This window comes from Archocentrus centrarchus, chromosome 15 (assembly GCF_007364275.1).
Source record: "Archocentrus centrarchus isolate MPI-CPG fArcCen1 chromosome 15, fArcCen1, whole genome shotgun sequence".
In the NCBI taxonomy this organism is placed as follows: domain Eukaryota; kingdom Metazoa; phylum Chordata; class Actinopteri; order Cichliformes; family Cichlidae; genus Archocentrus; species Archocentrus centrarchus.
In genome coordinates, this window is record NC_044360.1 from 9974825 (window position 1) to 9991979 (window position 17155).

The 17155-nt window shown below is 40.3% G+C and overlaps 1 protein-coding gene across 1 annotated transcript in view; it reads left to right on the forward strand.

Annotated features, from left to right (window-relative positions):
• srbd1 (S1 RNA binding domain 1) overlaps positions 1 to 17155 on the forward strand; it is a 64871-nt gene that overhangs the window by 26405 nt on the left and 21311 nt on the right. The window contains exons 15-16 of the mRNA XM_030747461.1: positions 5766 to 5857; positions 8191 to 8273. Of these exons, the coding sequence (XP_030603321.1) occupies positions 5766 to 5857; positions 8191 to 8273 (175 nt within the window). The remainder of the gene's footprint in view (positions 1 to 5765; positions 5858 to 8190; positions 8274 to 17155) is intronic.

Consider the following 17155-nt stretch of genomic DNA (forward strand, 5'->3'; position numbering starts at 1 on the left):
CTTAAGCAGGCTGAACGCATGCTCAGTCTTCTCAGAGTTCAAGTGGACTGACTTTGCCAGTCAAGGGTATTCCACATCTTCATTTTAAAAAAGATCTCTGGGTGCTTTGGATGTAGGTTTATGCTTGTTGTCTTGCTGAATGACGAAATATCATCTGGTGAGTTTATTGGACTGAATCTGAGCACACAGAATGCTGCTTTATTCCTCAGCATTGAAATCATTACAAAATGCCAGTGTGCCAGCTCTCTCAAGTGTCCCACTTGAAAGCCATCTGGAGTTTTGTAATTTAACTCGCCTAGTAGTCAATTTACCTTTCATTATATGCTATGTAATTATTATTTTTTTTTTACCTGGCACATTTTGCTTGATTTTACTCTCTCAAGTGACTCCACCTGCTGGTGATTGAATGTGCACAGAGTGTGTGGATGCTGCAGCTCATTTAACATTATATAGTGGTGAGAGTTCTTCTCTGAGCAGCAAACCAGTCCTGTCTACTGATTTTATTATTTATTGTTTTTACTAGGTCCTTTTATGAAAAAGGGCACAAAATAGGTATAGAAAGTTGTGAGGTTGTCAACAGTGAGGTGAACTGAAGCATGCTGAATGCTTCTCTGAGCAAGAGGGGTATCAAGTGTATATTAGGTTACACATTCCCACATAAAAAAAATAAAAATATCAAAGTATTGAAATATAAAACCATAGGCCTACCCAACAAATATCTGAATTGGCAAATATTTAGTTACAGCTTCCCTCCATGTTTTGGTGGTTGTTTTATTTTGCCCATTTCTTTTTGAATGATCAGTTGTTTTTAATTTAGAGTTGGAGCTAATAAGATTTTAAAGTGTGCATTCTTCTCTTCCAGTGTTTGGTTTCTTGAGGAGTCAGTGTGTGTGTGTGTGTGTGTGTGTGTGAGAGAGAGAGAGAGAGAGAGAGTGAAAAAGAGAGAGAACGCATGGTGAAGATCCAGTTTGTGACTTTGCCCCAGGAAAGGGCAGGGCTAAAGGCAAGCCTGCATATATATGTGTGCACAATTAAGAGAGCAAATGAACATGCGAGTAAAAGATATCCCTACAGGGCCAGAAGTCATTGCTTTACACCAAGAGGCGACCACTGACTTTGTTTCCTAAAGTATGTGTGTTTGCATATCTGTCTATGCATCCACCTAAACCACAGATGACCTTCTGCTGGCTGCCAGGGCGATGCCCTCACTATGGCTACAGTCATGGATGCTTTGGTGATGAGGGCTCAGAGCTGTATCCATGACAGTGGTTACCCAGATGCCCCAGTAGTAGCCTTAATTAAGTCAGACGTGATAGGGGCTCCTCCGTGAATCGCCACCTTATCGTGGTGGAGGGGTTTGTGTGTCCCAGTGATCCCAGGAGCTATGTTGTCTGGGGGCTTGTCCCCCTGGTAGGGTCTCCCATGGCAAACTGGTCCTGGGTGAGGGTCCAGACAAAGAGCGGTTCAGAAGACCCTTATGAGTGAAAAAATAAGGGAACAGTTTACCCTGCCCAGGATAGGGTTACCGGGGCCCCACCCTGGAGCCAGGCCTGGGGAGGGAGCTCGAGGGAGAGCGTCTGGTGGCCAGGCATTAGCCCGTGGTGCTTGGTCGGGCGCAGCCCGAAGAGGTTACATGGACTCGCCCTCCTGCAGGCCCACCACCCGCAGTCGTAGGGGTCGGGTGCAGTGTGTGTCGGGCGGTGGCCGAGGGCGGAGGCCCTGGCGGACTGATCACCGGCTATCGAAACTGGCTATTGGGACGTGGAATGTCACCTCTCTGGTGGGGAAGGAGCCTGAGCTAGTGCGTGAGGTTGAGAGATACCAGCTAGATATAGTTGGGCTCACCTCAACGCATGGCCTGGGCTCTGGAACCAGTCTCCTGGAGAAGGGCTGGACTCTGTTCCAGTCTGGAGTTGCCCTCGGTGAGAGGCGGCGAGCTGGGGTGGGTATTCTTGTATCCCTCCGGCTTGCTGCCTGTACGTCGGAGTTTTCACCGGTGGACGAGAGGGTAGTTTCCCTGCGCCTTCGGGCTGGGGAACGGGTCCTGACTGTTGTTTGCGCTTATGCGCCGAATGACAGTTCAGGGTACCCACCCTTTTTGGAGTTGCTGGGCGGGGTGCTGGAGAGTGCTCCATCTGGTGACTCCATAGTCTTGCTGGGAGACTTCAACGCTCACGTGGGCAATGACAGTGAGACCTGGAGGGGCGTGATTGGGAGGAACGGCCTGCCCGATCTGAACCCGAATGTGGTTTGCACAGAAGTCCAATAACAAAACACCAGTTTGTCCATAACAAACACCGTGTTCGAACACAAGGATGTCCATAAGTGCACATGGCACCAGGACACCCTAGGTCGCAGGTCGATGATCGATTTTGTAATCGTATCATCAGATCTGCGGCCGTATGTTTTGGACACTCGGGTGAAGAGAGGAGGTGAAGATGCTGGACAGACCTGGCACACCTAAACGTATTGTGAGGGTGCGCTGGGAACGCCTGGCAGAAGCCCCAGTCCGGGAGATCTTCAACTCCCACCTCCGGCAGAACTTCGACAGCATTCCGAGGGAGGCTGAGGACATTGAGTCCGAATGGACCATGTTCCGCACCTCCATTGTTGAGGCTGCTGCTCAGAGCTGTGTGTGTGTGTGTGTGTGTGTATATATATATATATGTGTGTGTGTATATATATATATATATATATATATATATAAATTTATTAGGGGTGGGACTCGATTAAAAAAATTAATCGAATTAATTACAAGCTTTGTAATTAATCGCATTTTAATCGCATTTCAATATTTGACATGAGAAATATTATTTTAAGTTGATGAATGAATCAATATATATAAGCTTAAACTTCAACATTTTGTTTATTTTCCCACCAGTCTACTACACAGACCAATGAAGGGTGGAAGTGCTCCTGTGATAAGCAAACTCCTGAAATTAAAGTTAAGCATCATAACTGGATAGTTTTATTCAACATTAATGTCTCACTTGTTATAGTTGGAAATTAATCATTCTCTCAGCTGTATTCCTTGATGTTGAAATGTGTTATGCTTGTTTTAACAGCTTGTTTTGAATTAAAGACTTAAAATTAAACCACAAAAAGGAGAAAAAGTTCGTTCTCCGTTTAACCAGCTGTTTTTACACAGCTGTGCTTCGCACTCACGGTTGCTAGGCGACATGAGCTACGCAGAGGTGACGGCAGCTGATATGAAGGCTAGCTGCTCACTTCCGGCCTTTGTGGTGTTCGTGGGCTGCGAAAGACGTGGGCCGGGTCCTTCGCAGGATGCGGCCCCTAATTTGGACATTGTGCGTCGATATAATCTGTATGCCGGGAACTCGTGCACTGAGAAACGTTCCACAGTGCAAAGTGCGATTAAAATGTGTTAAAATTTTTAACGCCTTAATTTCCCCATAATTAATTAATCGAAATTAACGTTTTAAAGTCCCACCCCTAATATATATATATATATATATATATATATATATATATATATATATATATATATATATATAATTATAAATTTTATTTTTTAATTTGGCCTTGTTTTTACACATAACTATGTTCTTGGAAGAGTGAGATTTAGGTATAGTGGATGATTTTGTGTGCACAGATGAATCTCCTGTCTTAATCTACATTACCTACCATGTGCCTTTGTGTGTCTGCGAGCCTGCATGTCTGTGCGTGAGCCCATGTGTGTCAGGTTAATGACCAGCTTTGCTTTGACCTCCTTGAAGGTCATGTGCCATTGCTCGTTAGTAGTGTCACCATGGCGATATGTCAGCTGTCAGTAGGATGGATAGGAAGCTGACAAAAAGAACAGTGTAGCGGAGAAAGGGCTGAATATCGATAGTGGGAAGGAGAAAGAAAAAGGGAGGGTGGATAGACAAGTTAATTTAAATGTGATTCTCATCAGAAGGGCTGTGCCACTCCTCATTAAAAAGATACTTATAATTGGCAAGGTTGTAGGAAGGTCCAGGCCTCTGTGTGTGTGGGTGTGGGTGCACTATAGAAGACAGATTTGGACATAGAGGAGGGGTTGACCCCCTTGTCATATTGGTTAACCCTGAGGGAACTCCCCCTTCTTTCTTTCTCCAATCCCCCTCGAGAGAATAGGAGGACTAAACAATTTGACAGTTTCATTTGTGTGTCACCAGCTTTAACCAGGGTATCAGTGGCTTTGTTGTACCACTATCTTGTCTGTGTGGTGACGGATGATAAGCAGCCTACTTTAGACTGAATGCATTAACAGGAAAATGGTGTCGTTTGTAGCCATGTTAACCTAATTTTAGTTTTAGTTAATTTCATTATAAGATCTACATATGAAATATAACAAGAATACAGAAATGTTGTTTTTAAATGTTGTAGATTAAGTAGTTTTGCAATTGATTTTTTTCTAACTTTCTGTATTTAATTATTTTTTTCTGAAATAATATGCAAACTGATCAGTTTTTTCAAGTTTATCAGAAACTAGGCAAAAATTATGTTACTTAGAAATTAGTGAAACTTGATCCATTAGTTTGAAAAGTATTGGTCAGAATTCAATGCTAAAACCACTCTTTTTTTAAAATTCACAATTTATCTCATAATAGTAATAATCTATAGCAACGGTTCCCAAAGTGTGGGTAGTAACAGAAATTCAGTTTGAAATTACTCAAGTATGAACAGTTACATATTTATATAAATGTATTTATTTATATATAAAGTGAATTAAAACTGTTAATAGGAGGTGGTTAGTTTGTAAAATTGCTCATTACTCTCACCTAAATTTACTGCTCTTGTACTGAAATTTGTGTCCCAGTGGCGAGTGAGTCATATATTGGCATTAGCACTTTACATATGACTGGGTAGTATTAGCAATTTATAGCCAACAGCCTGTGTTTTTTTTTTTTTTAATCAAATTTTCAAGTAAATACATCACTTTCTCCTGTATTTTGATGAGAGTGAAGACAGGCTTCTAGCCAGGAAAATTTCACAGGCTGTCGCCATCAAACGGGGGCAGGGTTCTGGTTTTTAAATGGGCTCTACTGACTTTGGGAACCACTGCTCTATATTAATACGCTACTGATGCTGACAAGGAGCAGTGTGCTAAACCTACCACTAGATGGCAGCAGTGTCACATGAATTGCATTAAAAAGGTCTTTGGATTCAGTGTTCTGTATTTTACCACTTGAGTCAGACTGTCTAACTGTGGAAGTGACTGTACTCTGAATCACATATGCAGAAAAATGTGTGATTGTTAATTTATAGCTACGACTCACTGAATAACCTCTTCTGAACATGTTAAGTATTCATAGTTACATGAGGCAGTGACTCATACGTGCATTTGGAGTGCAAGTTGTTCTTTACACCTGCTGTCAAGTGTCAGAATACTTAAAGGCATTTGAAAGACTGTAACTGAGATCTTAATGTTAAGTCTGCAGGACTGCTGGTCATGATACTATTTTGGCCAGTCATGGCTACAAATGAGCAACTTTCAAATGAGGAACTGTTTTTAAGCAGTTGTCGAGTACCATATTAAAGATGTAAGACATCTTTTATTTTGAGAATGTCTTTCAAGTAATGGTAGCTGCTTTACTGAGTTCTTCCTCCATCTTCTTAACCCATAATTTGCTCCCTTTGCAAACCCCTCTTTCTCACCTCTCCCTCCTGTTGGCCAACCTGTGTACAATTTCCTGTTTCTGTATACATCTCTGCCATTACCTCATCCACTCCATCCTTTACTTTTATCACTCACACCTTTTTCTTTCCCATCCTTTCCCTAGTATAACCAATGAGGCAGGAGCATCCATCTACAGTGTGAGTCCTGAGGCAGTCAAAGAGATGCCAGACTTGGACCCTAACCTCAGGAGTGCAGGTACGTCAAGCTGCAAAACTAGCTATTTGATGTTCTTTGTGGCCCATGTTTGGTTTTGTGGATAACATGAATAAGGCTGCAAAATTCGCTAAGTCAGAAAGTACTATATGTCCACTGATATAAGCTTTAATTTGATTTTCCACTTTTTTTTTTTTTTTTTTTTAAAGCAACACAAAATGCTTTCACACATCAGTGAATTTCTGCCATTGCTTTTTGGTTCTCTTATGTCTCTCTGGCTTTCCTTTACCTCTCTGCCTCCCTTGCCAAATTCTTCCTAACTCTCTCCACGTACTACATCATTGAAAACACAGTAGAATATAAAGGAATCACATTGAGTTTTGGAGAATAAATGTTTCCAGCAGACTTCCTCTATAAAAACCATAAATCAACCAAGGCTGGATTATTCCTCACTAGTTTCCTGTGGTCAGCAGCACAGAGCGCTGCAGAGAGCCATATTTATACCCCTAACAAAAACCTCAAGAAATCTACTGCATTTGAATTTGGACGCTAAGCCATGACACAGTGAATATCAGTGTGTGTCTGTTTTGCCATTTGGGAGTATCTGTTCTTCTGCCTCAGTCTATATGAATGGCTATGTAACAGTGTACATGGAGAGTTGTGACTTATGGGCATCTTACACTGATTGTTGTAATATTGGAGACACCTAGTGGTGAGACACAATATTTCAACCGTTTTCCAGGATTGCTGTTTTTTGTTCTGCTTATTTCTGTACTCCTCGCTTCTCCTGTTTAATCAGAGGACTGCTGTCACTCACTGGAGTGCTGCACCTCTTTAAAAGTTCACCTATTGTAATCAATTTTTTTCAGCTCATGGTCTGATGAAGAACAACGTTGCTCGAGATGTCACTTTTTTTGTGGTCGAATAAAGTGAATTCTGGAGCCCTGGGGAGTGCGAGCCTTTAATTTTCTCAATTCATTGCTCTGCAGCAAGAACGGTGCAGCCACATCACCAGTGTTTTAGATGTCACATTCTCCCACTTCTCCTGAGTAATGTGTCTGACCAGGGAACCTCATTAGTTTTTGCGTTCTTCATTGCTTCCCATTTTTGTAGTACTGTATTTGGCTCATAAACTTTCAATAAGTGCTGGAGAGTTCTCCTGGACTCCATTTACAAATAACCTCCCTTCGGGTGGGTGGGGGTGGGGGTGGGGGGGGGGGTGGTGGTGGGGAGTCAGAGACAGGATAAATGGAAAGAGTATAGGAGAGTTTTGGTGGTGTTCTGAGCAAGGCTAAGGTTGAAACTCCATCCCTGTCTAAATATTATCTCAGGCAGCAGGCTCCTGCCGAAGCCAGAGGAGAGAGAGGAGAACCATTGATTCCAGACATACTCCCTCTCTTACATCCTATTCTTCCCTTTGTCTGTCTTTTCTGCCTCAACGATCAGAATCTGCTGCATCCCGTGCAGCATGCTACGTACATAAAACGGTGGCGACAAAAAGGACACACAGGACAATTGAAAGGACAACTCTGAAATTGATCAACGAATGAGCAAATGGTTAATCATAATTGTGTTTTGAAGGCAAAGTTTGGGGTTTCTATTTCTTTATAGAGCTCAAACCATTAAGTAAATGTAGATACCTCAATATAGATCGTTTTTTTTCCCCAAAAATGACAAGAATAGCAAAGAAATGACAGTGTAAGGTGTCGTTACCCAGAGCTGGCATACCCTTTGTCTTGTGCACAGCTGTGTAAATGAACAACTGTTTGGTTGTGTTATTCTCCTCTGTGTGTGCTCATGGGGTGATGCCATGTGTATGTGAATAAAATTGTCATTTTTCTCTTTGTCACTGGACCCTGCCAGCACAATCAGAAAAGACGTGACCGAAAAGACACTATCATAAAAAAACCCCCCCAAAAAACCCCTACTTTGGTCGATGAGTATTGTGTTTATTTGTGTGCTGCATTTGACTATGTTTGGCAGAGGGCACGGAACCAGATGAATTCGTGTTTTTAAAGGTTCATGGGTTCAGCGTCTATCAGGAAGCTAAATGACAGGTGCAGCAACTCCAGTTGAATGCCAGCTTTAATTATTTTTAGTGGGGGTGGGGTGGAGGAATGACAATTAGGTTTGGCCTGCCCTCAGGCCAGTGCAGTAATATGCAGACAATTAGCATATTCAGTAATTACACATACTACTATGGATTTGCATATTCAATAACTGTGAATCAGATACCAAGTTCATGAAAAACAAACAATGGATTCTCATGAGACATAGACATCTTACGCTTGCTTTCTGTGTGTGTGTGTGTGTGTGTGTGTGTGTGTGTGTGTGTGTGTGTGTGTGTGTGTGTGTGTGTGTGTGTGTGATGGCAGTGTCGATTGGAAGACGTGTCCAAGATCCACTGGCTGAGCTTGTGAAGATTGATCCGAAACACATAGGCATTGGAACATATCAGGTAAGTGTTTTTTTTTTGTGTTTTTTTTGATTGTGTGCTGTACTTATTTGAGTACAGTTTTGAAGTGTGCCATTTGTTTTTATTTTTTCTGTTTCAAATTGAATTCAGTTAGCAAAGATAGTCCCTTTAGGAGAGTCTTGGCCAAATATGTCATACCAAAAATATCAAAGATGTACATTTGCTCTTTAAACTCCCAACCACTTATGAGTTTAAAAACATGTAAGGTGACTGGCTAGTTGTTTCATTCTTTGCTGTATTTCTGTTCTGTTCTGCTGTTTGTTCAGTTATTTTCCACGCCAACCTTTTGCAGAGTTCAGGTGTGACATTTATCTTTTAGGTGAAGCCAAGATAGCACCAAAGTAACTGAAGTCCTAAAGAGAATGTAAGCAAAAGATGTGACGAGAGAAATGAGAAAAGAAGTTAAACAGGGGAACAGGAACAAAGAAGATAAACTTGACTGAGAGCTGTGTCAACAGATGATGCTAAAGATAGCTAATTCAATTAGTGGAGATCAGGCATGACGTTTGTTTTTGCTTGTTTGATTGCTGTTCTTTGTCCATATGTGTGCGCCAACAGCTCTCTTATACTCTTTCCACTCTGTGTGTGTGTGTGTGTGTGTGTGTGAGAGAAGCAGCAGTTGGCTCAGTGTTTGTTTTCTACATTGCAGGTGGGTATATAATTGTCTGAGAAAGGCAATATGAGCATTTGATCAGTGAGCTTACTGTTAGCATCAGCTATGAATGCGGTATTGTTCTCCATGTGTTCTTGGAAGGAAAAACTATGAAGAGATGGAAACAAGAAGAAAATGGGGAAGGAATGACGATGACACAGGCAAACACAATAAGGTCAAATTAAAAGACCATCAGCTGTACACGATGGAACTAGTATTAGGATTGAAGTATTGAAAGTTACAGGATCCAGATGATGTATCTTCCAAAAAAGTAATAATAAAGTCCTTTTTAAGGTTTTATCAGACAGTTAAAGCAGGTAGCCGAGAGGATGTTGTGCAGAACGTGCTCCTTTTTTGCTGCGGTAATTTTTTTGGTTAAAGTGTTAAATTGGTAGAATTCCTGTTCCTGATAAAGATGTGAAGACCATTTAATTATTGGGCAGTGATGAGAGAGAAGAGCTGACGTGCTGTAAGGCTGAGTGAGTTTTCAGGTGTAGTGTTAAATTGGTGGAATTCCTCTTCCTATTAGAAATGTGAAGCCTGTTTAATCACTGGGAAATGATGAGAGAGAGAGAGAGGAGCTGATGCACTGTAGGACTGAGCTTATTATAATGAACTTTTAATTAATTGTTAAAAAAGCTGATTTTTGGCTTAGTGAAAAGAGACAAATGTACTTACAGTTGTTGTCAGTTGATGGGACGCTCTGTATCCAAACTGCTGAGAGGAGGCTCCTGCTCACTAAGTCAGTGTTGTATAGCTTATATTGATAAACTGTTTGATATCTTTTATGAAGGTTGATTTCTTTGGCATTCGGCAGCTGTCATTCAAGGTGCATAAGAAGCATTTTCATTTGCTTTGGCTAATATTTCAGAGTTAAGGAAAAGAATCCACCAGTGGAAGGGGGGAGGTTAAAAAAAAAAAAAAAAAAAAAAAAAAAAGGACAGCAGGGGTGACAAAAGTCAAAGTAAAGGAATGATGGGAAAAAATTAACATTTAGGAGTGAAAGGAGCAGGTCAAATTGTGCAAGTGCTTATGTGTATGTATGTGTGGCTGTGTGTGTGTGTGTGTTAGTCTCAGGCCCGTGTCTCTCATCACGTCCTGATCTGGACTCTCTTGGGTGCTTAGGGTTCTGCACCTCCCGCTCTCAGATCATGTGACTAGGTCAACAAATGCTAATCTTACCGAGTAAATAAACTCTGGGTGCTGACAGATATAAGATGGGACATCATCTTGACCTGCATGTGAGCTCACACAAAACATACACACACTTTCCTCCCCATCATTTTTTTTAGTCAATATATATGTCTGCGTATACATTTGTGTTAGCGTATGCATGAATGTATGTGTGTGACAAAAGTGCACTTGTGCATATGTGTGTTTTGAGCAAGCTCTTTTGTGTGATTTGTGGCATTTTGAGCTTTTGGAAAGTTTATTGCCATTAGACCCAAAAAGCATAAGGGCAGATGTAACTCTAGACAGCTGGCACAGCATGCGCTCTTTTTCTCTCTCTCTGCTGACCCAGTGAGTGACAGCTCTGAGGGAAAGGCGGAAATGAGCTGAGGGCTAAAGAAGTGAGGCCCATTAAAATCAGATTGGACGCAAGTATTGGGGTGGGAACTGTGTTTTCACTGCTGGCTGACAGGTTTTTCTGAACACTGAGAAACCAGAAACATGTCTGAATGGAGAGCCAGCATCATGAGCTGTAACAATGCTGTTTAAAAGACTGCTTACACATCGCTGCAGTTTAGAACACTTAGTGAGTAAACATTGCTGGATTATTTTGTTCTTCAATAATTAGACCCTACCTACGTGTGGCCTTTGAGTTAGTCCTTCATCTGTCAGTCACCTCTTTATGTAGCTATGGTCCGTCACAGCTTGGAAATCCCCAGGGCTATGAAACAAACTGCTACTGGAAAATACACACACAGACACACACTGCTGTGTAAGAAAACATTACCCACCAGCCGGATATTAAAGAAACTGTCACTCTTCCCCTCACCTTTGTCGACCGTTCTTCAACCCCAGCTCTTAACTTTTTGTGTACCTTTTCACACTTCTGTCACAATGACTGCCCTTCAGCTGCCTTCTTTTAATTTCATGTTTTCTTCTGGTTTTCAAGTAGCACAACATGTTAGGGTGTTACAACCTAAACAAAATTATATTGCAATAACATCAAACATTTTTGATGATATTTATGACAACCTTGTAACTCTTCAGGAGCCTACACAACATTGTCACGTTATATTGTGTCTTGGATTGAGCTTTTTAATAAGTTGCTGAAAGCGCTCTTTTTACAGCCATGTAACCACATCAGAAATTTCCATCCAACATTTGCTCTTTCTGTCATATGGAGTGCTGCTAGCAAGTACCCCAGCGATGCATGGATGGCTATTTGTTTAATTTTGGGTTGCAGAAATAGTTGCAAGTATCCCCTCCCCATGTGCCTTCATGGTCTGGTTACTCTATGTAGTTTTGCCTCAAGTAGTAAAACAAATGTGTTGTTTCTGTCTTTAGCTGGAACAGTTTTCTTGCATCTTTTTCAAAGTACTGTGCCTTGTTGGAGGCTGTTGAAATAGCTTTCTTGTTAGGTACTAAATCGTCATTGGAGGCTGACATGCAGTTCTCAGTTTGAGACACGTTTGGGTAGCTGTGGCACACGTGGTTGAGCAGGTCATCTACTAATCGGAAGGTCAGTGGTTGGTGGTTAGATCCTGTGTTCCTCCTGAAAGTATCTGTGGGCAAGAGACTGAACCCCGAGTTCCCCCTGATGTATTCATCATAGTGTGTGTGTGTGTGTGTGTGTGTGTGTGTGTGTGTGTGTGTGTGTGTGTGTGTGTGTGTGTGTGTGTGTGTTAGCTAAATAGCACTGTAAGTCCAGCAGTGATGGTATAGTTACCTTGAAAATGCAGTCTGACTACTGATTACTGATTACTCCTTTAAAAAGGAACTTAGTTACTTTACTGATTACTTCATTTTAGAAGTAACTAAGTTAGATTACAAGTTACTTTATTCGTTACTTTCAACAGCGGCCGGTGTTGTGCCAAAAAGTGATCGTCTGTGATTCAGATGTTTCTGTATATTTTTATGTGTAATGTCTTTGCTTATATTGGTAAATAGAGCAAAGACAACATGATTTCTCAAAATGATTTATGAAGCCCTCTACTACATACTCTAGCAGAGGGCTTTTCAACTTTTTCAGCTCTCCCCCACTTACTGGTTTGTAGTCCAGCAAATTGTAGTCCAGCTTTTGTTGTTTGGGTGCTGGGGGGCTCCTGCATTCCCTTACAAAAATCGAGTATAGTTAACTATGGTTTTTATGCAGTAATCAAGGTAAAATCATGGTTACGGCATAAAAACCATAGTTAACTATAGTGGATTTTCGTAAGGGTTAGCTGCAGCTCTGCTTCGCTCCACCTGTTGCGACTCACTCTGTAAGTTTGACTGCGCCTTGACTCCAGATGTTTCTTATATTTGACGTAGTGTTTTTGAAGCTACATAGCACTTTTTCGCCAGCACAGAGTGCACAACTAACCTTGATGTTGTCATCTTTAGCTGACAGACTCACAATAATGCTTGTATTTCATCTAGAAAATGCCTATCTCTCTCCTCCCTCCATTGTTTACATTTGTGTCGCTGTGCTGGTATTGTCCTCATGCCGACAACGGGACTTAACTGTCGCATCAGCCAGACGTCACTCCCCGAGACGCAAGAAGAAAGCAAAAATACATCTTTGTACTGAGGAAAATGACAACAATAATAACGCACAGTGACTTGGATGAGTAACTTGGACTGATTACTGGACTGCAAATAGTAACGCGTTAGATTACTCGTTACCGAGAAAAAGTAGTCAGATTAGAGTAACGCGTTACTAAGTAGCACGTTACTGACATCATTGAAGTCCAGTGTGAGACTGGAGAAAGAGCTTTTGGTGTTCAGAGTAGAAAAACGAAACCTCCATTTGTCGTGTTGTTGTGTGCGCTGGGAACAGTAAACACTGTGTCACTACATTGCAATATGATGCTTTTTCATCACATAAAAATTATACTGGCATTATCATGGATGTCATGATATACTGACAGGTAAACAGGTTGTTTGCGAAGGAAGACACCTGAAACACTTTAATTAAAAAAGTGAAACATTTATTATATTAAAGAATCAGGGAAAAAAAAAAAATCACACATGCATGCAATGACTCAGAGGAGTCAGGCCTGTGTGTGTGCTCTCTTTGTCTCCGAGCCTGTGTAGCTCTCTAACCATAACATCTTTATACTGCCACTTATCTAAACATAAACAACTTCTGAGCGCTATGAGTTGGCCTTGTCTTCGGTCTTGTTCAAGCTGGTTTTTCATGACCCAGATTTCTCTCATCAGCACTGGAGTTATACAGCACATCTTCTTCCTGATTTTTTAAAAAATTTTGTCATAAAGAGCAATCTTGTCTAGATTAATAACAGAACGTGGTGACGTTGGTGATGTTTTAATGGTACGTACGGTGGCCGAACCGCACTGAGACAGAGAAGTTAGTTAGCACTTTCTGATCTGTTGCTCTCTGTCTAATGTATTCTTTAATTGTTTATTATTTGGTTGATCCACTGTTTATTAATTAATTTACTGGAGTTTATTTTTAAACATTTGTCATTTATTCATTGAGTAAAAACTAATCCCTAACAATACCATAGCTGTACTGATTGGTACCAATGTACTGCGTATACACTGCAAATAGCAGAGAATAGCATCTGATGTTAGCTGTGTTTGCTGGTTGTCACATTATCAGTTGTTTGGATCAGTTGCAATTGTGGTAATTTACATATTTATGATGCATCATTGACAAATGAAGAAAGTTGAGGAAAAAAGTCACTAGAAGATTGGTAGGTAAATAGCACTATGTAACAATTTAAATGGTTTCATTTTTAATGATATATTTGTATTCCTGGAGAGAAGTTGAATAGCTTCTCCGTTGACGATAATGACTTTCATTTTCAGGAACCTTTGCACTTATTTTAAGATTTCCTTGACTGAATATGAGGGTTAACCCTGCAGGTTGTGAAAGTGATGTCACTTTCACGCCAAGGTCAGTTCTCCTATAGTGCTCTGTGGCTATGTTACTACGAAAGTGTGGATGTGAGTGCTATTTTTTACTCTTGAATGGCAGTGCCTACGGGGGAAGACAGGAGCAGGCAGAGCAGAGGGAAAGAAGAAGGGTAAGAAATGAAGGCTTGACAGTTCCTGCCTAGCCTTTTTGGAGCATGGGAAAAAACACGCTCTTAAAACTTGGCTTAAGATGCCAAATAAAAGTTGATACTATTTTAATGATTTCCTTTAGATTTGTTCGAGCATGTTTTTGAGTGGTTGTGCGTTTAGGCAGGGTGTGAAATGAGTGAACCTTCCATCTTTGTTTGCATGATGGATTTACACAGGCTTGTGCCAATTCTCTTCTTAAGTAATAAATAATACTGGTCTGGCTGTCAGGCTACTTATTTAGAGCTGTAAAACTTATGGGTATATACTTTTTAAAATGGTATGTTTTTATACCAAGATTAATTTATATAGGATATACAAAGGAAAAAACACACCAACATCATAAATAGCAAACAGTGGGATTCTTAAATATGAAATGCAAAACTTGAAACTTAGAAGGAATGGTGCATTATGGGATGCCTGGAACAATGATTTAAATCACCTATGTCCCTAACATTTTGTCTATATTAAGCAAAATGCATACATCGCTTCTATAAATTTTTTTGTAATGGAACATTGCTTAAAAGATTTTGTCCAAATTCTTAAATCTGATGTTTTCTGAGTATATAAATGAGACTTCCTGTGCCTCTCTTCATGCTTTTCTGTTCCAGTTTTCTCACGTTCAGTTTTGCACTCCCTCTGGTGATATGTGTCACCCTGTGTGTGTGTGTTTGTGCATGTGTGTATGTGCTTACTTAGCTCGTTAAATGCTAGTCATCAATCAATACCTGAAGGTGATACGACAGCAAGGAGATGTTTATTATTTTTCTATCACCTTTCATAAATACCTGATAGCTATTTCTTAACTTCCTGAGTTTTCATAAAGATCACTCTTGTGTGTGCATGCACTTGCAATTATTTCGATGACTCACAGTGCCTTAATTACCATAACTGTATGTACTGCTTGCCAAACCCTTAACTTAAACTTAAATCTTAAAATAAAATGATTTTCATTTTAAAAGCTTGCTTTTTTGTCCCTACAAGGAAGACAAACAATGTGCCTCTGTGAATTAATGACTATAGAAAAGAGTCAGTGATTAGTCCTTACATAGTCTGTCTTTTATAAAGTCATTGTTGTCAACAGATTTAGGTTCCCAAAACATAAATATTACAGGCATGCACAAACAGAAGCATAATCAGCCAAGCCTACATAATTAGGAAATTATACAGGTCTCAGAGGGCTTAAAAGCTGCCAGTCAAGATTATGACCTTCAGATAACCTTAGACACCTTGTTTACTTGTACATAGTTCACTTATTACGTGAGAATGAATGACGTAAAGTGGCAGTTTCATTTGCATTGTTTGTCTGTCTTGGAAGTTGGTTTGCCAAGCCTTAGTATTTTAGTGCCAAGTATGTTTATGGACAGCTGGGAGGAGCTCTGTAAAGAGGTGGAGGTTTGAGTTTAATGATGCAGAAATTAGAATCATGTCTGCCTCTGATGCAGCATGCCTTTGTTGCTGGTCTGGTGAATTTAAATAAACAATTTTAGCTAATCAACCTCCAGCTGGTAACTTTCATTTCCATCTCCAGTGTTCATTGACTTGTAGCGTCTCCATATTACAAGAATGAACCCTGTAAAGCCTGAGCCAACAAATAATTGCCAGGAAAATCTTTTTTTTTTTTTTTTAAATAGTGTTTATTGAACCTTTGGTTAAATAAAAAATAAAGTTGTTTTAATTTGTATCATATTTGCTACGTCCACCATTTTTTTTTTCCAATTTATTGCTTAATGTTTTGTGCAGTGTTTTTGTGAAAAAAAAAAAAATCAACTGATAATGTCTCAAAAATTCAGAAAAATTCACAGATCAAATATGAAACACTTGGCATTAAAGGGTTAATACATGAAAATAAGTCTTCATGTCCCAGGTTGAACACAACAGTGAGAGCCCAACTGACATTTGATCCTAATTATGTCACAGTTCCTGCCATCATTTACATCCCTTAGGCTCTTTGTTCAGAGAAAGGATTTCAGACTGCTGTCAGTCCAAATATTTAAGCTATTATTGTTAGTCAACAGTTGGTTGCCTCCCTTTTCCCTCTCTGACTTTTTCACCCTTTGTATCTGTAATTTTATTCATAAAGAACACATTACAATGTATTTTAGATTTCTTGATGAAGTACTTCTCAAAAATCCTAATGTAATTTTTTGGGTGTTTTCTCTCTTCTCTCGTGTTCACCAGTGTCTTTTCCTCTCACTCTCACTGATTGACATGTGGTAACTCAGTGGCGTTTAAGTACTCGAGGTGCAGACAGAAGCACTTTGTTCCTGTGTATTGGTTGGCTGGCTTTGGCTGGTTTCAGACCAATCCAAACATGACCTTCGCACAGAGGGATCCACTCCACTGGTTCTGTATGAATTTGAGGTTTTGGTTCTGGGAGTTGGGACCAAGGAATGAGGGAGTGGAAGTGATTTTAAATCAGATAGTAGCATATACAGCTTGCTGTCTAGTACACCATCTCTGTCTGTGCCTCGACATCACCTTACATTTCTAATTTAAATACTAAGAATAACATTTAGAGGGATACTGAGAGAAATCCACTAATTTAAAGAAAGCCTCTGAAGGCAACAAGGAAGTGTAAAGAAAAGCCAAGTTATACTGGCAACAGGGTCATCTCTAAGAATAAATGCTCAACAGGATTGTGCAATTTTGTCTTAGAGAAAAATTTGCATTACTTAAGTTGCCAATGTGATTTCTAATGTTCTTATGTCCTTGTGTACCTTGAGGTGAGTTAATGAAAGATAAGAGAATTGAAGGGCACTAGGTCTGAGCATCATCTACTAATACTTAAAGTTTGAAAAGCGTAATTATGGGTCATTTTATTTGGCTTATTAGTTACATTAGCAGGCTGAAAAGGTGTGATGTGTGGATTGAGAGATAAAAGGTTCAGTGCAGCATGCTTCACTGGTGCTGTTAATGCCACTGTAAACTGTGTGAGAGCCACGCGGGCCTCTGCTGCCTGGATGTTAAGGCA